This window comes from Leptonotus elevatus, chromosome 10 (genome assembly GCF_054856555.1).
Source record: "Leptonotus elevatus isolate MCC_2025b chromosome 10, RoL_Lele_1.0, whole genome shotgun sequence".
Lineage (NCBI taxonomy): Eukaryota > Metazoa > Chordata > Actinopteri > Syngnathiformes > Syngnathidae > Leptonotus > Leptonotus elevatus.
Window position 1 is genome coordinate 15,364,186 of NC_141248.1, and position 23,243 is coordinate 15,387,428.

Genomic DNA, 23,243 nt, shown 5'->3' on the forward strand with positions numbered 1-23,243 from the left:
GTGTATTTATGGCCACACAGAGCGTAGATCACATTGCATTATGTACGGGACGTTTTTAGATTTTATTAACTTTATTTTACAAGAGACAGTCATTGACCACTACATTAGTTATAGCTGTACATTCTAATAGGATCCACTTCAAGTTCAATCCAAGATCCATTAATTTAGTTTAGTTAATATTCAGTATAACAGCAATGTGTCATTTTCCCCTAAGGCTACCAAATAAATAAATAAACAAATAAAATGTTTACTACCTGACTGTTGGACACAGCTTGCTGATAATATGGAGAGAATCTGTTCTTGCCGGGATCCTCTGATGTTGGGCTGAGAGGCTTTGGATCAGACATGGAGCGCTGCACACTTTTGATGGGTCTTGGTAGAGACTGGTGGCGTTGCGGTGATTCAGCAGTGAAGGCCTTTTGCTGGGGTGTCACATGGGCTTTGTTCAGCTTTTCTTGTGAGGCAAATGTTGTCTCCAACATTCGATGAGGAGACAACGGAGACACTGGGGAGTACAAAACCTGAGGGGATTTGGGGGGCTGGCGAGAAGATTCATTTGCTTGCTGCTGATAACCGATTTCCAGAGGGTCGGGTTTTCGTCTCTCGAACTTCGCAACTCCTTGAAGTCTCTGGGAGTTTGGGTCAGATGTATTTGTACCAACTATGTGCAGACTTGTAGAGTATGGACTAATTGTTGTAGGGACACTGAGTTGAGGAGCAACCACACCTTGAGACTGTGATTCTGGTTCAGTTTGACAAGCCAGACTTTCTCCCTTGTGGGTCCTCTCAGGCGCTGCTATGTAATGTAACAGGTCAACCTTTGAGCTCTCTGCCATAGTGATATGAATAGCTGGTGAAACCCTACCTAGTTGGTCAGATTCTGTCTGGCATGAGGAGTCATTTGAGGTTTGAATAGCTATACTTGCCGATACCGCTCTAGATGACCCCTCTGACTTCGTCTCACCACTGGATTCTGAGTGCTTTGATATACGCGAGCGTCGGCGCCTTACTGGCTGCTGGTCCCAGTCTGCCTGGTCCTCTTCATCAGTCTGCACACTGCAGTCTGCAATACGTCTTGTTCTTCTGCGCCGGTTTATGAATCGGTCCTCTCCATCTTCATCATCTGTTTGCACGCAACTGTCTGCTATCTTCTTTCCGGAATCATCCTCTGCGCTATCTCTGAGACGGGGCATGGAATTTTGCTTCTTCATTATCTTGGACTCAGCCTGTTTGTCAGTGCTTCTCAAAGACATTTCAGACACAGAACTGTGAATAGGTCTAGCAGCCACCACAGCTTGGACCACTTGTCCATCTTGCCAGAATTGAACAGTCTGCCCATCTTGCTGAATAACCCTTCCACTCTGATCACAAATAAGGAAGCCTTGAGGAGGCCCTCCTCCAACCACAACCCCTTGTATGGTACCCTGGGCAGATGTTGCAGCAGCGACTGCTGAAGCCGCGGCTGCTTCCGCGGCTGCAGCAGATGCTGCTGCCTCCACTGCTGCTGTCTTTTGTCTTTTCTGCTCCTCCAGCTGCAGCTGAAGTTGCTGCTGCAGAGACTGGATTTGTTCAAGCTGCATTCTCTGCTGGGCCAGTTGCTCTCTTTGCATAATAAGCTGAGTCTCCCGCTCTGCTTGCTGTTGTTGTAGGACCTGTTGCTTGATGGTGTGCAATTCCTGAATTTCACGCTGAACAATTAGTTGTTCTTTTTCTCTGTGTCGTTGAAGCTCCATACGATCTCGTTCAAGCTCTTCATGGAGGCGCAGTTGCCTAAGTTTTTCCAATTCAACACGCTCTCGATCCAGCTGCAGCATGTGCTCTTGTTGCTGACTAAGCCTCTCATCCTCCTTGCCTTTCTGAGCATCGCTAGGAGATATTTTTGAAGCTGGGGCAGTAACACTGGGTGTGATGTTACCATGTGTCAAAACTGGGGGCTGGGGTTGACTGATGGATTGAGCTTGAGGATGGGTTTGGGTTAATGATAAAGGTTCAGTTTGAGCAGGTAGTTGCTGTTGCTGCATCTGGGCTTGTGGTGGCTTGACAGTTGGAGGCTGACTTTGACCTTGAGAGCTGGACATCATCTGTGACGTATGTTGAGTCTGCTCGGCTTGTGTGACGATTGCACTAGCTTGGGTTGGTGGGATAATTGCAGCTGCAGTTGAAGGCTTTCCAAGATACATGGGAGTTTCATGTTGTGAGGTGCTTAGAGTAGGTATACTGCCAGAGGTTGTGGCTGAAGCAGAGTACTGGTTTGAAGGAGGATATGAATAGGTTCCTTGTGTGGCCAGTGGAGTTCTGGGACTCACTTGAGGCAATCTGGTAAGACTAGCTAATGGTACAGCGGTTACACCTGCAGGATATGGCCTGTAAATGCCTCTAGGCATGGGTTGCAGAACAGGACCTGGCTGGGTAGTAATTGGCAAGGTAGAGGCTATTGGAGTGTTTATGGTAGAATATATCATGCCATCACCTCCTCTTAAAGCAGCAGGATACAAGGCACGTATACTTGCTTGTCTTGCATTTATTAGGTTAGTTAGGTTTTGGCTATTTGACAAGGCTCTTCCATCTGAGCCATACATCAGACTAGCTCTTATTGACGCTAAACTTTGATGGAGATTTAGCCTACCTAACTGTGCACCTCTTCCAACCCCATAGGGTATTAGTTCATGATTATTTCCATACCGTGTCGCAAACTGATCAGCTGTGTTAAGAGCAGCACACATCTGGCTAATTTCCCTTGCAGTGGTTGCACTGAATTGAGCTAGATTGGAGTCCTGTGGTCCTGTCAACTCCTTTGGCCCATAGCAGTAGTCAGAATCGATATTTGACATTGAGCCATAACGCCGAATAGGTAATGTGGGGCCTGCGATGTCTCCTTGGTGACGCAAGTCTGTGTATGAGCCATACTGAGCTCCCATGCCAAGGTATCCGCTATCATAAGTCTGATTCATGTTGCTAAGGTCTACTGCCATACCTTCTTTAACATTCCTCTGGTAGTGAACAGCATCAGTCATAGAAGGCAGATTAGTATCAGACATGGAGGGTTGTATTCTTCCTGATGGAACTATTGGTGTTTGGTATGCTTTACGTTCCTCCGTTACGCCCTGTGGCGCCTGAGATTGTTGATGTTGACTGATACTGTAGTGCGGAGGAGGTGAAGCTTTTGAAGTCTCAGTGGAAGGTTTTTTATCTGGTGATACTGTCGTTGGCTTCTGAGTGAATGACCCTGCACAGGAGCCAGCAAATGGCAAATTGTATACAACATCGCAACAAGCAACTTGGTTTTCTGGTTTTATCTGCCCAGTCAAATCCAAGACTTGAGGCGTGGGAGGAGGCTCTTCTTTCTTGAGTAACTGAGTCACTGTTCCTGCCTGAGAAGTTTTACTTTCATCAAGCTGAACCATCATAACATGTGGTTTTCCTGTGGACAGGTTCATTACTGTTGGTTTATTTTGGAGCTCGAGAGCAACTCCACCATAGATTTCATGCGGGGCATTACAAACAGGTTGGGAAGCGAGTGGAGCTACTCTCGCAGTAACTATCGGTTGGGAACTGGTTGTCTGACTAACTACGAGATCTTTTTTAATCACAAGTGGAGGAATTTGATTAGCTAAATTGTAACGAGCAAAAGAAGAATTCTGATGATGTTGTTGGAGTTGCTGCTCGAGAAGTTGTTGCTGCTGCAGGAGCTTTTGTTGTTGTAATTGCAGTTGCTGCTGCTGGATACCTAAGTTCTCAAGACAGGCATCGATTTTGGGAATAGACGGATCTGAAACTGGTGTCTTACTCTGGGATAAACACACAGCTGAGCCCACTCCCTGCCCCAAATCTACCCGATTATGCAAAGGATCTCCATAGATAATTGGCTGTTTGGTTTGTGATATGAACATAGCACCTGCAACTGTCACACTTACTGTTGTTGGTGTTGATACAGAGACATGTGGTTGCTCTTGTGCATTCAGGTTCATGATAAGAGGTTGCACTGCTGTGTGCCGAACAGATGGCTGTTCTGTCCCTAAAGAGTACTTTCTCGAGTCAGAAGCTAAGGATGTTAGATCCATCCCTTGTTCTGTCATTATAATTGGGGCAGATCTCATTGGGGCTCTAAGATCCATAATATTAGCTGGATGGGTTTGACTTTGGACCATGACCACTGAAGTGCCTGAAATATTTGAGAGTTTACATAGAGATATATTCTCCATAGAAAGTGATCCACGACTCTGTGTGCTACTAGCAACATTTGTTTTTTCAACATTTTGAGCCATTTGTGAAGAATGTTTTGGGGGCTGCTGGGACAAATGCGGTGAAGTTGGAGAACTTGCTGATGGATGCTGGGAGCTATACAAGGTTTTATAGCTAACCTGTGTTGGTGATGATAAAGGGGAAGTGGATGAATTTACAGTGACAGGTTTGGCAGGATGAGGTGCTGTAGATCCAAGTGTTATTACCATTACTGGTGCATCTTGAGAGGACTGTTGTCGTACAAGACGTGGCGAATTAGACCGTTGAGCTCCATGGGAAGCTACAGTTGACGATGGCCCGCCAGGCAGAGTTGGCAACTGCCTGCCACCACCTCCTGTGGGTCGCACGGGGGTTGTATGTGTTGGGCTTTGTACAGGAGAAGTGGTGGGTGAGGTTTGTGGGCTGGACCCTTTGAAAAGGGAGAAAACTTTGTAAGATAAAGAGGATGTGGTAGAGTCGGGTGAGGCCTGCGCTGGCCGTTGGGAGCCAGCACCAGTTGCATTTCGAGTTGTAGCACTGTGACTAACTTGCATTTTGGTTGTGGTAACGCCGCCAACGACACCTTCAATTTGGGCACTCTGTGACACCATCCTATTTTGAGTTTCTTTTGAGAGATGCTGTGCTGCGTGAATTCCTGGAATTCGTGGGTCATTTCCAGTTGTGGAGAAGGACATGGGTGTAGAAATCTGGGTTGGGCTTGAGCCAGGGTTTAAGGCAGAACCTGTTTGAAGGGTTGTATTGTCAATAACCGAATGTTTCTGCTGTGTAACACTTTTTCCTTGTTTGTGAAGGAGCTGGGCTTTCTTCATCATCTCCTCATAGACTTCCTCTGCACTTTTTAGTGTTTTATCAGTAGAAGACATAGACGGTGTCTTGTCTGTTGGAGAGTATAATGATGTAAAAGTCGGAAGGTTATATTCATTCCCTGATTTGTAGAGCTTGCCACCTATTATCTCAAAGCCTTCTGCTTCAGAGTCCATTGAGGGTGAGTATTCGGAACATGATGACCTGTGGAGCTCTTCCATCTCCGCAGCCTGTCTCAGCTCCTCAGTTGGCGATGCATCCTCAATGGGGGAGAGATTACTGGGGGGAGTTTTGGATCTTTCCCGGCGTCTCTGTGCTCGCAGTTCCTCCTTATCTCTCTTTGTTTTTCGAGCAGTACTTCGAATCCTCTGTTGCTCAAGATCTCTCATTTCTTCCTGTTCTCTGAGCAGCTCTTCTTCCTCTCTGAGCTCATCCTCCTCTGAGGAGTCCTCAATTGTGGGCAGCAATGGCCCATGTGAGCGATGTCTAGCTTTCCTCTGCTGTTTTGCTTCCTCGAGTCTTGCTCTTCGACTAGGGCTGCTGTCGCTGTCATCTTCCATGGATGATACTGATGTTGGTGAAGTTCCTGAAGTGTAGCTAGGAGTGGTAGCAGGTAGAGTGGATGAATATTCTCCTTTGGACCTCTCCTCTGGAGAACCAGTCAGACTCTCCATCTCTAGTTCTGGTTCTCGTAGGTCATGCTCAGCACTGAGTTCCATGTCTCTGTTGTAACTGTTAGTGTTATTTAACTCAATTGTCTTAAAACGGCGAAGACCCCCAGCCATTACAACATCTTCCTCTTCTTCTGCCTTATATACACCTGCTGATTCTTTGGCTGCATCCTCAAAACTATTGGAATGGTGAGGGAGTCGTCGTCTCTCTTTGTTCAAATCCCCACTAGTTTTATGTCCTTTTTTAGCCTTCTGGTCTCCGTATTCCTCCAACTCATCTTCATCGGCACTCATCTCCATAATTTGCCTCCTCATAAACTCTTCATCTGTTAAATCTTTATGTGACTTCTTTTGTCTTATAGGTAATGGCGAGAGACCACTTTCACTGCTGTCTTCCACATAATCATGACGAAGCTTACAGCTGAGCTCATCGTCTGATTCATCTCTTGTTGCATCGTCATCTGGACTTATGTCCCGTCCCTGTCCAACAGACAATGAATGAGGCCTATGCTTCTGGTCTGATGCCGTTTTCGACTCCAACAAAGGCTTCATTGATGTTTCTAACTTAGTGATTTCAGAGGAAATGGGCACACCCTTCTCATTGAGCTTGACTGCGTCTTCATGAATCCGACCAATAATCTCCCCATGATAGCTAGAGATTCCATCCGAGGAGTATCCAGTGTCACTTAAACTATGTGTACTTGATTTGATGTAATCCTGGGGGAAAAAAGAGTAGAGGAGTCAGAAGCAATGAAATAAAAATAAAAATATTCAGTTAACTGGTTTCAAGGTCCATTACAAGCTTTAGTAGACAGCTTTTATCCCACTATTTCATCAAACTCCTCAGCGTTTAAATTTTGAGCAGTTCTCAATAATAAGGAATAAAATGCACAGTGCCAAATACAGATGGTCTCTCTAATATGAACACAGTAGAGCATATTACAGTACATGAAATAGAACAACCATATTCTAGTAGTAATATTTTAAGATCAAATCAACCAAAATACTTTACATATCAAATACATTCCACATAGATGCCATCAGCAATGTTCAGTAATGCTCATGGGTTGGATCAGGTTGTCAATAAGATTTGATTTGTGATAGAATGTCATTTTGGTTGATTTTGCCTTTCAGCATACAGACAAATGATCAATTCAAAACACACTGCTCATAAAAACAGACTTTTAAACAAACATCAACAAATGTCATTCTGTTACATGCTTGATTGCGATGACGGTGCATTCTCTAATGCATTCTTTGAGATGTTGAAGAACAATGATCATGCTTTGAATGCTCAAAATATTATCGCAATTTTCACAAAGTGTTAACATTTAACAAAATGCTTCAAAAAATAAGAGGGAATAGAAACCAAAAATAGGGACATAAACAAAAATTACAATTGAAATCCCATTGAACATAATGTTTATGTCGCTGAATGAATATGGTTATTATGATAAACAAATTAAAGAAATGAACATTAACTCATAAAAAACACAAAATACATTACAAAAAGAAGTGATAACTATTACAGTAACACAGCAACAATAATATGATAGGACAAATAATGTTAATGGATTTGTGACAAAAAAAAGTTCAATCATAATGGCGGGAATGAGACGACTGCTTGATAGACAGATAGCTACATACAATGTATGAAAAAGTCTACACACCCCTATTCAAATACTAGATTTTGTGATAATAAATAATAAGACCATCAACAAATCACTTCAGATTTTTTTTCCACCATAATGAGACCCTTTGCCTGTAAAACTCAACTGAACAAAAAATAAATGTTTTTGAGTGGGGAGGTAAAAATATAAAAACTGCGATAATGTGAAATGTAAATGTAATGTGCAATGCATTTACAAATGTGTAATGTAAAATGCTCGCAAGCGTGTCTGTGCCTGGCATTCAAACACAGGTGTGTATACATTAAATCTACTGTAAATTGGATGGGTAGAACAGATAGATAGATAGATAGATAGATAGATAGATAGATAGATAGATAGATAGATAGATAGATAGATAGATAGATAGATAGATAGATAGATAGATAGATAGATAGATAGATAGATAGATAGATAGATAGATAGATAGATAGATAGTGTAAAATAAGGCGAGGTAACAATATAATATAATAACAATATAATTGAATATATGTTGGTAAAGATGATAAAAAAAATGGATACAAGCAATCAAACGAAACAAATCATATTCAAAATGATGAATTGCGGGAGTGAAGAGAAGGCGAAGATTCAAGCAGCTCACTTCTCGTTGTCTTGACTTCTGCACATCATTTGTCTTGGAGTCTTTCGGCGAAGTGACAGTCTCTGACAAGGCCTTCTTTGGTGACGCCTTGACATCCTCCTTTAGAGATTTAGGTGGGACTTTTGTCTTCTCCTGGCTCTGCGTCTGTTTGCGTACCTGAGACGTACCTGTGGGTTTAGACTGGGTGGGTGCTGTTTTTGATGAGGTGGTAGATGTCTTGGAATAGTTGGGTGCTGCTTTAGGGGTGGACGCAACTTTGGCATTAGACAAAGGACCCTTAACCTGAGCAGTGGGCTGAGCAGATCCCTTTGTCAGAGTCTGCCCTTTAGCCTGACTCTGACCTTTTGTTTGATTACCAGACTGAGCGGGATTCTTACTTTGAGTAGGAGTTTTACTTTGAGATTGTCCTTTACTTTGGACTGGGGGTTGTGTTGGACCCTTGCTTTGAGAAACTGATTGAGAAGAACCCTTGGCTGAAGCAACAGAGTGGGTAGAACCCTTAATTGGAGGGGAAGCTTGGCGTATCACCTTGGTTTGAGAGGAATTCTCAGCCTGTTTCATAGGAGAGGCAGGGCCACTTACTTGGAGACCCGGTGGTTTCTGTTGCTGCTGAGGACCTGGGGCCTTTGGCCCTGACCGCTGATCAGACTCTTTCTGCTCAGGTGGTTGCTGATTTGACGCTGCAGGTGGCATGGTGGAACCCACAGAATGGGTGGCGGGGCCCGGGATGTCTCCTAAACTTCCTGACAGAGCCCTCTGTGTCTGGCAGTTCAAGCAGAGCCATTCTTTTTTCTAAAAAAAAAAAAAAGACAACGGGAATTAGGACTACTGTAAGAAACTCAAGTTACTTTATACTGAATACGACGATGATTTTTGATCAGTTTGAGATGCTTTACTAATTTGACAGTGTTAAAACACTTTTCATTGCTGTGTGAATACAAATTCAAACATCTGTCACGATGGACTGTCCATTACAACCTATATGGAGCATACAACATCTGCTATCAGCAAGACTGCAATTTGTCTTCCGTTATTTGCACTGAACATTATCTTCATATGTAAATATAAATACTGACACAACTGAAAGGCTTGCAGAAAAACCTCCATAGGCAGCAAATTGAACATACACGGATTAGATATCAGGTCAGTGCAGCAGATCGATGAGGCAGCTCAATGAAATGCGATACTTATATTACAGGTTATGAAAGATGAAATGAGAGGCGGCAGCACCACGTTTGTAACCCTGCTCTCCGTTTCTAAAAGGATCGTCTTTGCCTGAGGTCTGAAGAGGCAGTCTGTCAAGACTTGCATAACAACACAAAACAAAGCACAATAACACATCTAATTATACAGAGGGTTGATGACTAATGTCAATATTTAACACATTTTAAGAAGACATTGTTGGAGTAAATTTAATTTGGGTAATTGCTTTCGCATATACAATACTGTGGCATTTTCCGCTTATAGTAACAAACTAGTATCACGTATTCAATTACTTTGAATGTTAAATAAAATTCTACATTATAGGCAAGAAAAAGAACGAGTCAAGGTTGGCAGCCATTCAGTCAATAGGAACATGCCAAGTACATTGATTCACATCATCCTGAGACCCACCAACAATACAGTCTTTTGTGCTCTAAAAAAGAAGTCCGTAATGATGCAAAAAAAAGACATTGATTATTGTCCTACTGCTTGGCTGTTGATTGGAGATCAGAAACCGTAAACATTATCCACAGGATTTGCTCTGCTGGCCTGAAAGCACATCAAGATGAAAGCTGCTGTGCGTGAAAGCTATAATAAAAGGACAGGATTGGAGTGTCTGTGTCAAACTCTGTAGCACCTAACAACCGTTGTCTGGCTCATGTTGTACTTTCATATTCATATCATGCTTAATACAGTTAGTAGGAGTAGTAGTTAAGAATAGTTCATCTTCGTGTAGATATTCAGATGATATTTGCGATGTGCCATTTGTTGAATTTCGAGATTTGTTTCACAATACATTATGCGTGTTTGAAGATGTGCAAAGACTGAGAACTGTGTAGTACCTAATATTGAAGATAGTGTTTCTGTTTTTCCGATGATTTTCGGCGTGGCTAAAACGGCGCTGCCTGAATCTCTTTGGAGTTATGAGTCCCCACTTCCTCTCTATATAAGAGCTAAGAACCTTCCTATGCATCAGCAGTTATCCAGCACAATAGCGAGTTACTTATTTATGATTACTTGGCCCATTTGTACGTCTACAGCGTGCGGTTAGCTAGCTAGTTATGCCTACATTGCGCAAATGCATTTTAGCTGGATGCCACAATTAAAAGAACAGCTTTGTGTTGTTATTCAAATTCCTTATTGTTATGTATTTTGTATCGTAATATGTTTGAACATAAAGCATTTTGGGGTACATAACTAGCAGGAAGTACAGTATGTGCTCAAATGGCTGTCATGTAGTGTGTGGTGTGAGCTAGAGGCTAAATGACGTGTGCAACCATGTTAAATAAAAGGTTAACTTTCCATAAGGCTCTGTTATGTGGACCCACAGACCAACACCAAAGAGATGCTGCGGACAAACCTCCTGTAAGTCCGCTGGCCAAAAGTAGCCGGGGTTAGCTCCCGAGCTAGCTGGTGGCTAACATCTGTTGTCACGCTTTTGAAAGCCTTGCAACAAGCCAGTGGTACATATTCCAAACACCAGATCTACATTCTGGTTTCAGCACATTCAGTGTTTGAGAGGGGAGAGAAACACTTCATGTTTCACCATTTGAAGCCTCATCTTGAATACTTTTAATTAATCAAATTTGGTAGGGTTACTAGCAACACTCTTCAAAGTCCATCGGAATCTGTTGTTTCAGCTAAGATGAGGATGATGATGATGATGATGATGATGGAGCAACTGACAAGCCAAAGAGACAGATTTGCTTTATTTTCATCTTTTTCAAGTACTCTACTGAGAAGCTATATATAAACAGGTACACTCTAAAATCTCACCATCTGTGCCGGTACTTTCACACACACACAAAAAAAAAAAAAAAAAAAAATGCTGTGTCGAAATGTTGGTGAGCCACTATTGCTTTGTGACCCACATATGATTAGTGATTAGTAAAGGCACAATATGTTATGATCACACACGCTTACCCAAAACCACACCCCTTTCACAAATTCCTCACATAATCAAACCTGCTTTCATGATTAAGACGTTTATTGAAGGGGAAAAATAAACATGCAACTTGAAATATAGTAGAAATGCTTCATTTATGGCTCAATGTGACCAAATTCAAAATATGCCTACAGTAATGCCATGTGTGTGTTCAGTATATTCAATAACGTAATCTTACCAGAAATACTCGCTGTCATCATCAACATTTTATGTAAAAAAAGAAAGAAAGAAAAAATCAGCAACCTTTTATAGGTTCTAGTTGGGCATTCAAGTAGAGTTAATTTAATTAAAATACTTTGACACAAAAGCATACATCTTCCTGAGGTGCCAAACTTTCCCTTTGCTCCTGAATCAGCAAAACGTGAAATGGAGATATGAGAAGACCAAACTGGATCAGAGAGTGGCAAATTATTCATGTAGAGTGCTTTAGCCTGTACGGAGGTGCGGAATATGTGCTGTGCTTCCCACCTCTTCCCACACTGTATGCAGAAAATCCAGCTGGTATATAGCAGGAGCTGTTTCAGATACAGCCATCTAACACCCTAAGAAAAGACCAAACTCACCATGACGTTCCCCAAGTAAATGCGGCACTATTACAGCACATGAGGTGGAAATAAACCAGCTCAGGCTACAAAATTTAAGAAATGGTTCAATGTATCACTATGCGATATTAACAGTAATCCACTTGACTTTTTGCATTTGTGTGTCTGGGTGTCAGTAGCAGCAGGCTGTTAGTGAGATCATCTCGTCAGTGAATTATTAGTTAAATGGAAGGAGGTTAACTTGTCTATTCAATGGCGAGTGTACTTCACCTTGGCTCTCAACTGGAACTCAGATGCAGCTGACAAGACATTACACACTAATCTGTCCATTAAGTTTGAAGCCTGTAGTGCCCATTACTATCCATAAAATATCAGCACCAGTTTGCCACTAAGAGCAATGCATAGCGCTTTAGCTAGCTAGTTAGCTAGCTAGCTCCAGAATGTAATACAGTGTTCCCTCACTTTTCGCCGGCGCGTTCTAAGCAACTATCGTTACACTTTCAAAACAAATACTAACCATGGTGTAAGAAGAGTGTTAAAAGTCTAAAAAGAAGTTAATAATTATGAATCATAAAAACAACAAATGAGTACAGTAAAGTTTGATAAGACTGCAGAAATGGATGGCAGATGCTTGGGTCTGGACATGTTGATTTTGAGGCCTCTTACATTACATAACTTCCTGTGTATATTCTTCTTTGTCCCTTAACACCTTTGTTTAGGCTGTTTGCGCTGCAAGGAATCCACAAAAATCCCACTTTAACTACACCTACCCTTTGTGGGGCTTCCCATGGAACAACATACTACAGGGGGTGGAAGGGAATCGGTTGGTGTTTTTTGATTTTCGTTGTGTTTGTTCTTTTTTTTCCTTTCTTTCTTTTTTTAAGTGAAGCACCTTGTGTTGCTTTTAAAGTATGAAAGGTGCTATATAAATAAAAATTTGATTGTTTGATTGTCCAAAAAGTCAAAACGTCCCACTGATACTAGCTTAATTTAAGTATCTGATTGGGGGACTTAAAACACAGTGTAACCTAACCATAACCTCATTGGTGAATGTAATAAATAAATAAAATAAAATAAAATAAAATAAAATAAAATAAAATAAAATAAAATAAAATAAAATAAAATAAAATAAAATAAAATATTGTGCCTTTATTTTTAACTCTGATTGGTTTTGCATTGACCAATGCTATTATATGTTGGAATTCTATTCAAAGATGCAATGTTTAATACAGTATACTGCGCATCAGTATATTGTCTGGGGTATTCTGAACCTCCTTTTGCATTTTTTCCCACAGTCATAAGTCTCTGCTGCAGATAATACACCATATATCCAGAAAATGAGCTTAAACGCTGTAGGCAGATGCAGGCCGAGCCTAATTTATGACTTGAATTGCGAGAGAAAAAAAAAAGCAGCATTTATTCTGTGCAGGCATCGTGATGCAATAGCAAATGTAAATTCAGTTGGAGGCTTTATGAAATTCAGTTGACAAAGCAGAACGCGGTTGCTGGCATGAGAGACAAAAGTAGAAACTGAACCACCAGCAAAGAGGCGACTTGCAGCTGGAAAAGCTGCCCTTTTATTGTCGAAATAATGAGAGATTGAACACTGCGGGTTACCGCAAGGAAAAGGTCAGAGAGATTGATCCTATTCTCACAGATTGATCCCAGCTCCCAGAGGATGCTTCTGAGACACTATAGCCCTGAGAAGTCACATACGCTGGTGTGCATCTGCGTCTGTCTTTGCATATGGATATATATATATATATATATATATATATATATATATATATATATATATATATATATATATATATATATATATATATATATATATATATATATATATATATATATATATATTGTTGGCTTGCTTGTTTGACTGCAGAAAATAAACTAATAATTGAGCCACAAGTCCTGCTGAGGGAGTCTGGAAAGCTTTTACACTTCCCGCCCATGGAGGGTGCCAGAGAGTGCAAATATTCCATTAGGGGATGTGGAGCCCTGTGGGATCACACACGCCCACACAGTAACATGAAAGCACAGTGCAGAATAACAAACTCACGGGTGCCTGAGTCCGATTTGATGAATCCTGCTAAATATTCCAATTGGGAGAGGGCTTCATTCATTCATTCCTCTTCCCCTTTTCCTTACACAGTACTTATAGTCATTTGTGCCAAGCCATTTCACAGCTACAGCACACATGAATACACACGGTAGTCGATATTTTTCTTATGTAAGTGTATGGGCCTTGAAAAGGTGCAGCTAGACAAAACCTCGGTGTTGCCCTCCTACTGTCAGTCAAGTCACAGCAAGAGTTAGCCCCCCCCCCCCCCCACCCCTGCGTAGGCTTTCTGCCAGTAACCAGACTGCAAACTGTGAGCAATAAATGTCAGCTGTCATTAAACGTACTTGCATACCTCGGAAAGAATGAACAGTTTAGCTGGTTACAAGAGAGCGACAAGAAATCCTCTCTGCACTGGCAGGAACGCATTTGTTGGTGTTTTTAAGAAATAAGTGTGGTTATAATAAGCACACCATAGGTTCATCTATCAATCCATTTTCTATACTGTATGTCCTCATAAGATCATAGGTGAGCTGGAGCCTATCCCAGCTGACTTTGTTATAGAGACAAGTGTACACCCTGGACTGGTCACCAGCCACTCTAAGGCAAATATAAGCAAACAACAATTCAAACTCACATTCGCACCGATTGGGTGTTCATTGGCCGCACCATTGGGTACATCTACAAACTTTTAATTAGCAATGCACAACACTAACAGGTGTTTATGATATTTTGATTACTGTATCAAAAGTAAGTACATACAGTATTAGAGAAAAATACACGCACACAGTAAATTCTGTAGAGTAAATTTGCCTCTATTTAGAGTGAGACCAAATAGACTCAGTTTTAGAGTAATATTTACATTTGGAAGAGAGTAAAATATAGATTTAGAAACATAACTAAATAAAAGTCACTCAAGGGTTGAGGAACACACTCACAACCTTCATCTTGGGAGACAGCCGATCTCCTCCCTGAGCCACGCAGTTCATGCTGTGTGTTATTATATCGCTCGTCACACGTTGCAATCTAGGCAGAAAATCTAATACAGCTTTAGATTTTCAATTCAATCCAGTGATATTTTTGCAGAATCTGGAATTTTCCTAACTCCAAAAGACCCAACATGTTTTGGGTCTCCTCTTGGAGATAAGCAAAGTGAGTGAGTTCATTCCTCAACCCTTGAATCACTTTTTTTTCTCCAATTCTTTATTTTACTCTCTTCCAAGTGTAAATATTAGCCTACTCTCCAGAATTTACTGTGCACGTTGTCCTTTGATGCTAACTAAAATGAGCTACAGTGAGTTAATGCTAACATCTCATGCGATATTACGTTCAGCCACCAAGTTTTTGTGCGAATTGAAAGGCATATTTTGGTTGATTTCTGAATTGTAGGAAATATGGGTTTGTTTTAAACACCCTGTTAAGTGAATTCCGAGATTTCTTTCTAAAACATTATACACGTGTGAAGATAAATGCTGAAAGAACTACTCAGTTGTTGAGAGCTCAAACCTGAGTCTGTTGAGTAGCTTTAAACGTTTTTTTCATAATTTCAGCTTTCCTAATGTTTTTGTTTTTGTTAATTGGCCTGGTTACAGGTTATAGTGCCCAGAGACACACTTCAGCATTGGACATGTGTTACCATCCTCCCCCACTATATAAAAAAAAATATTTGGCAAGGTTATTAACAACACTTTACAGGCACTATAATAATAGCACTCAAAAAAGGATGGCGACTCAGAATAATTCTTCTCATTTGGTGTATAAAGACTGATGAGCCACTAGCCACGCCACACAGGAGATCATAATTAATTTAAAACGTGAAGGTCAGGAGAGCAGGAGGTCAGTACAACCACAACATGGACATTGGCATATTTCCCAAGGCAGGTGTGGAGAGGGTGAGTGTATAAATATGTTTGGCTCAGTCAGCACATACGCATTTGATGCCACAAGATGGTACATAATAACCTTGTAACACAACATACAACAGTGCAACAGATAAAAGTTGCAATCTAGGCAGAAAATCTAATACAGCTTTAGATTTTCAATTTCAATCCAGTGATATTTTGCAGAGCAGTCAAGCGTGAGAAACTCTCCCTGAGCCCTTTAAATCATTGCAACTGCGTGAAGTGCGGTCGGGTCTGAATGAACAGCGGTTTTACGACGAGCAAGTGCGCAGAGTGAAGCGTGAGCGAGCACATGTCACGGGAGTGTGCCGGGCTGTGCCACGCCACGCCACGCCGCAGCTGTGACGGGTCGGCCAGAGTCAGCAGGTATATAGGTCAATCCCCCGCGACTCCTTCAATGGGGACACGTGCTCGGGCCTGTGGATTAGAGCGGAAATGAAGGATCATCCACAGAGCAAGCGGCACTCAAACCCAGTCACAGTCGCTTCTACGCAGCGTGGCCAGGCTCATTACAGGGGGATATGAAATAATATACGATAGCAAGGTCTAGAAGAAGACATGCTGGGCCGTTTATGAAGTCCAGAAAATATGCCTTCATTGATATCAACAGGTGAATTTTCAATAAGATATCTGAGAAACTTTCAGAGTACTAGAAATGGTCACAGAATTAATGACTATGCTTCATTGTAGCATTAGGGGTCACAAACGCTTTTGAAACTGAGAGCTACCTCTGATTATTGCCAAAAGATACCAGTTTCATACACACTTCTGTAAAAAATTACATTTAATTATCTGTTAATATTGATCCTTAATTATATTAATCTATGTAAAGACAGTGATTAGTTTACTACCGCTACTCATGAGGTTGTTGGGGGCTATCTGGTGCTCACGTGCACCATGTCGGTGACTCTTGTCGTACACCAAGATAAGAAAGATGAGATATGACAAGATAAAATTGATATGAATTTATTAACTGTTTTTGTTTTTTAATATTAGTCCCACAATGGGTAAATCTGCTGCACCTTTTTCTGGGATGTTAGCATGCTTGCTAATTAGTACTAACATTTTAACAACAAATGTACTAGTAAAAAAAAACACTAAGGCAACATTAATATTGCAATTAAACAAATAAATTAATTTTTTTTAACTGAAGTTAGGGTTATACATAAATATAAGTGTCAATAGATTTATTTATATTGACGGATTTTACTGCCATTAAACAACAAGATTGTTTAGATTTTTTTCTCCCTGAAATAGAGAAAATAGAACAAGGGAGTATTGGGGTTAAAGTGATCATAAATCCTTTCTGGCGCAAATGAATTTATTCATGTTTTCATATTACAATTGAGCAAAACAACATTTTCCAATTGCAGTTTCAATCTGCGCATGATATCACCTCTTGAGCCTGGAACTGATAATCTTTCAAAGGGAGTGTGTTGCTGCAAAACAATGAACAGTCAGTCATCTGTCATTAAGTGTGTGTCAAGCTTTACTTGTGCATTTCCCGTCTCTGCAGGGACTGAGCAACACAGGGTCGGGATTTTTTTTTATTCACGTCTATGTCGTTTCACTTCAGGAAGGGGCAACAGGTGCCTTGTTTTTGCATGCAGCCCAAACAGAGTGTTAAGGCCCACCTCGGCGGGCGGCAACATCATCACACACCAAGAAAAGAGTCTTTGTTTGTTTTTCAGTAAATGCTGTTATACTGCTTATAGACTGAGCACGACTTCCATCGAGAAGAACACAATGTAATCTGTTGACTGTGAAGGTCAACGTCAAATAATAAACCCATTCAGACTCTTGTAGCTACTTTTTTTTCATATGATTTGCATGGGGACTGCGAGTACTGTATATCGTCTACGTTTGCTAGGAAACAACATGTATTTGTTGCTCTATATGGGCAATTGGGCAACTCTAAGTATAGCACAATTGTTAACTCCTATTGGACATCAGGACTGAATTCTATAATTCTACATGTATAAACACACATATCGCTGGCGTCGGGCCGAAACCTCGTAAGTCACAATTTGTCAAATGTCATATTTTTCAAAAATCTATACTTTTGGTCAGACCACACTTGTGGGTGTCATTTTTACGAATTATTGACCAATCTGTGATGAAAATGGCTTGATTGCTTTATTGATGTCATATTAATGGTTGAAAAAAACCATCATTTTTTTGGGGTCGATTTTTGGAGGTACTAGGATTTGGCCCAATCCCAGCAATATGTGATTCATTGTTTGTTCCTCTGCAGTCTTTCTTTAAAAATCAGCCATTTACAGCGCAGTATTCTAAAAGCAACTATCTCATTGATCATGCAGTCCTATTTCATGAGTCATTCTCTGCTCTCCACCTTTGCAGCTTTAATTAGCATTCAGGCTAAATGGCAGTGCGATAAGAGAATGTGGCTGAATAAATGAGGCATATGCACCTGTCAATAATTGTGTAGTTTGTCGGTAGCATCAGAGCACGGGCCGTTCTTACTCTCCCGCGGCGACGCAATAAGATGAAAGACTCAAATTTGCTTTTTCTATATTCAAACCAAACCTCTATCCGCTTATCTCATTTTACAAATGTTATTAAAGCTGCAAACCAATCTTATGCTGTGTTGGGCAGATGCGCCCAAACAGGCGTGTCTTGGCACATATGTGTGTCCCCAGGACACATTAATCAGCTTGTCTCTTGTACCCTTGTTTTATATTAGACAAGCTTCTAAAAGTAACTCGCAGCTAATGCAAGAATGTACTCTCATTCATATTCATGTGTTGCTTGCAAACTATCACCAGTGTGTCAGCTGACTCATTCACTGTTGCAACAATGCATTCGGGTGCTAATTTGAAATGTTCAAGCTAGATTTGTATCGCTTCTGACCCTTGCATGCATTTGACAACCATGGTAGTTGTCAAGAATCAAATCATTGCAAAGGTTACGCTGCCTATAATAACATGATTTTTCTTATAAGAGAAGGATTCCACAGTCACAGTCATTCATTGCTTTAAAAACCTGTTGAACTAGTGCGAGAGTTATGTGAACAATTCCTTCATAATAAATGTTTAGGACTCAAGTGAACCGTGTGGGTTATTTGATTAGATTAGACTTTACAGTTGCTGCCCCCCAAATAACATTTATCATCACTTTGTCATCATTTGTCGTCACATATATACAATGTCTAAAATACCTGCAATAAGCACAGTTATTTTAACTCAAAGAAATTACTGGCTTCAAGACTAAAGGCATTTTGGGAGTAAAAGAGCATCTAAGAGCCTATAAAAAATGCTTGATATGTAGGTACTATTCCCTAAAGGGAAAGAACAAGCAGACTAACAATCCCATCGGCAAATATTCAATGGACGTCTAAAGCAAGCAAACAAATCCCCAAATGACTTTGAGACAGACTCAGTTTCCAGCATTCAAACACGCAACCGACAGTGACTCCTTTTTTAAGTGCATTGCACTCGCTTGCGGCAGTGAACTTTGCAGACAGTGAAGCTGAAGTGTTTCCGCTACACGGAGGCAGTGGGTTGCCCATCGCTAGCTGGGCAAAATGTCCTCATCTAACTTTTGCCTGCCGTGCTATTGTTGTCAGTCCGCGGCTCGCAGCGACGGTTGGCCCCTCGCTAACTGATCTGGTCAGTTGCCCGACAGCTGCAGCACAGAGAGATTAGCAAGGGGTTAAATGTAATATGTGAGCGATCAGTGAGCTTTATCTCTTTCATTTTGTCTGTCAATCTCCTGACCCTTTCATCAGAGATCTCCCGCTGTCTGGCTATCCGCTGACATACAACCACGCACCTCCGTTCCATAATCTCAAATTTGTGTCGCGTGCCTTTTAGTGTTTGCAGCCTCTGAGCTAAGAGCACAGAGAACACTCAAAACGAACCCCCCTTCGTCCCTTAATGCTCGCGTTAGGGAGTAGTTGCTTGCCCGGGGTGCAGTAGAGAGGAGGGAGCGGGTACACCCATCAGGCGGGTGAAATGATGTGTTGAGACAGGAGGACCCAGAAGCAGGGGTGGGAGGAGTGCTCCAGCCCACCTCCGTGGCTCTGACAGCGAGAATAGACGCGGCGCTGCCAGGGGCCCCCGGAGCATCGCTAAAACTCGTTAGCATAGCCGCCAGGCCTTGAAGATGATGAGTTCTGAAAAGGTGATTAAGCCAATGCTGAGGTCCCTTGTAGGCCTCGCAGAGACACACTCACTCATAAGGTAAGAGAAAGATGGCAGAGGCATAAAACGCCGCTGCAAAGGATGGGGGAGGGATTGGTCATTTAAGTTCTATATGCTTCTCGGACAGTCATTCATCAAAAGAGCTGCTAGTGCAGCCAAAACTGGGAACAGGTGGAGGCTGACTACAGCGACATCTTGTGAAAAATGAACTGCATGCTGCACGGAGGCTTAGCAGAATCAATCTCTCACTTATCAATTTTCTTTCACTTTTAAGTTTACAAGACGGCAATACAATAAAGCTGAAAAAGGCAAACAATATAGTTAAAATAATTATTTTATTCTATTTAACCATTTTAAATGTTACATATTATATTATTAGTATTAAAGTATATTACTTAGCCTGGCAAGCCATACCTACTTTCTTGAAAAAGAAAGTGGGTCTGGACAGGCGTCCATAGACAGCGATTCGGCACCGGCCGAAAACAGGCCGGCCAATCAAATTCGTCTATTTGCCTGACGTCGTCTTCGTGAGCAACGCTGTTCGAATATCAAAACAGAGTGACTCATGACACTATGAATCTTCAAGTTTTTCCCGCAACAACGACATAAGTCATTCACTACTGTCTCTTTTCGGCTAGTAGCCATGTTGGATTTTTACTCCTTAAAAAAACGTCCGCTGCTCGCTCATTGGTTCATTCCACTGTTAGCTCAGGTTTGCCCCGCCTCAGAAATGCGACTGATAGGGCGGTTGACCAGACTCACTCCCCGGCAAAGCCGCAAGTGAGTCTGGATTTCCAGGCTAGTTCTATAGCACTTTTTCTTTTTCAGAACGTTACCATTACGGGTACTCAACTCCTGAATAGACACCAATACCAAGTACCAAATAATACCACTAGTACATTTGATATATAAAATATCTCCCCAAAAACAATGACGGGTAATTTTAAAGTAAAACTTATTCATCCCAATTTAGCATTTTTCCTTAAGGAGACAGTGTGTAGGATTTAGTGCCATCGATCAGTGAATGGAATGCAACAATTTTAAAGCACGCACACTACGGTGCCTCAGAGAGCCTAAACTTCACAAGACTACCACCAATTACAACCAGTTATTATTTGGAGTGAGTAAGCGAGCGAGCGAGCGAGCAGCCCGACTAGCAGGAGCAAGCGGGAACGGAGAGTAAGTGTGGCTAGCAAGAGCTAGCTAGAGTGGCTAACAAGAGCGGCTAGCAAAAACTAGCTAGAGTGGCTAACAGGAGCGGCTAACAAGAACTGGCTAGAGCGGTTAACACAAGCGGCGGAAGCATGAATCACAAAACTCAGCGATGGCCACCTGCGGGCCCCAACTGTGGAAGGTAAGCGGCGGTCGAGTGTCGACCCATTGGGTCCAACACAAGCACCACCAGAAGCTAACCATATTCATGAAGTTCTTCACCTCCGGGTATCTGTAGCAGAAAGATGGCGTCATGACGCGACATATGCAATAATTACCGATTACTAGACCTACGATATATATAAAAAGATGCACATTGTTTTGATAGAAAATATTTTTCTGCATAGTATTGAAATGAATAGCTTTTTTTTTTATATTAATAAATTATTAGCTCACCACTAGATGGCAGTGGATCCTACACATTTTTGACAACAACGAGATTGAAATGAGAATGACGGTCATTTAAGCCACCAAACCAGCGTGCCATCTGTGCTGGGTGCCACATACTGTAATCTCAACAGGAAACAGTCACTGCTGGACACCACATCATGACACTTCCTGTCTGCAGCAGAGGCACACACTGAATTCTGTCGTCAAGTTCTCTGCGGATTAAACATGCCATGCCTAGAATTTTAGAATTGTCCTGTTTAATCTGAAATGCAAGAGTTATACTTAACTTTTGTTTTGCCATTCCAATTTGCTCCACTCGAACATATTTACGAGATTTTGTATTAGTGTAATCACACAACAAGACGCACTATTCTCAAATGGCGCTTATTTGTGTAGGTGGAGCATTACAATGTTGTGTAGGGGGGTTAAGCACTGTACTCGAGGGGATCGCTGCGCTCCCTCAACACAGATTAGAAAGACTCGGCTGTTAGCTCCTTCATCAAAAGTCTCCCCCTACTTACACAACTCACACATACACATACATTATATTCAATGCCTCTGTTTATTTCTATTCTATCCAAATCACCTCCTGCAACGTTATCGTATTGTGTGCAGAAGTTTTAAAACGCTCTCCCTGCTGTTGCTGCAAACAGAGGGCTAAGCATCTACGTTGCAATGTCAACGGAGAGCAATCCAACCACAAGTAATTGCCAACTCAATCAATGTCATCTGAAAGTAGTCTTCAAGCAAGGAATGCAATTGGAGGGAGAAGAGTGCTGACAAGAAGAGGATGTGAGTGCATGTGCATGTGTCGACAACTGAGTGAGACAGGGGGGGCAACAACTGTGGCATCACAGGAAAGAATAAATTCAAGGGAAACTTTTCTTATAATTTCTATCACTTTAATGTAATGTAGGAAAAAAATTACAAATAATTGATGATGCAGCAAGTCAAAACAGCATAAAAACAATGAAATATTGCTGAAGAGCTAAAAACTGTTTTAAAAATATCACGCGAGTGATGCGGTGACCCTTAACATGGGAAAGTTGCTTCTTCTTCTACTTAGAAAATGTTGATAATATTTGTTTTAATTAAATATTTATTATTTAGTATTTATTTATATATTTTGAATCACAGCTATACTGAAAATGTGGTAACTAATTTACTGGTAGCTTTAACTCATTAGTATGGGTAGTATTTAGCCCTTGGATCAGAATCTTGACTCAACCTCATCACTCGGTAAAAATAATAAGACAGCATTAGCTTGGTCCCTTTTTAACCCAATTTGGATTACTTCTAAATAGGGAAGGCCTATTAGGTATTGATCGATTATCGGCCGTGACGATTATCAGCGCCGATATTTAGCATTTTGACGAATATCGGCCTCGGGCCTTTTCAAAAAAATATGACAGGCGATAGTAGATCAATTTAAAACTGTGTTAACTTCAGGGAACTACGTATTTAACTTTCAGTGACTTTATAAAACAGGCTACTAAGCCTGGAAACTCTCTGCCTCATCTGTTTTTGTTTAAATGTAAAAACTAAGATATGGGAACATTTTGGAGAACTTTATTTGCTGAAGAAAAACAAAAGGGAGAGGTTTACTTGTTTTAAGTTTCCATTTAACTTTTTAAGACATGCTGATGACAGTGAGACCTCCCGAACTTTTTATTTGGATTTTAAATCAAGAATGTCTATTGTCAAAGATAATAATAATAATAATAATAATAATAATAGTAATAATAATAATAATTTTGCAAATCTGACAATGTTAAACATACTCTTATAGACATTTTAAAATTAAGAATAGGACTAATTTTGACACCAATATTTAACCTTT

General features: G+C 41.1%; 1 protein-coding gene across 3 annotated transcripts in view; it reads right to left on the bottom strand.

The window, feature by feature from the left end:
- The window catches only part of bsnb (bassoon (presynaptic cytomatrix protein) b), a 60,843-nt gene that overhangs the window by 11,478 nt on the left and 26,122 nt on the right, over positions 1–23,243 (bottom strand). For 2 of the 3 annotated variants that reach the window (XM_086086417.1, XM_086086416.1), the window contains exons 4-5: positions 7,986–8,777; positions 255–6,434 (exon numbers count right to left, since the gene is read on the bottom strand). In XM_086086417.1, the coding sequence (XP_085942543.1) occupies positions 255–6,434; positions 7,986–8,777 (6,972 nt within the window). The remainder of the gene's footprint in view (positions 1–254; positions 6,435–7,985; positions 8,778–23,243) is intronic. The other variant, XM_086086418.1, reaches the window with a different exon arrangement.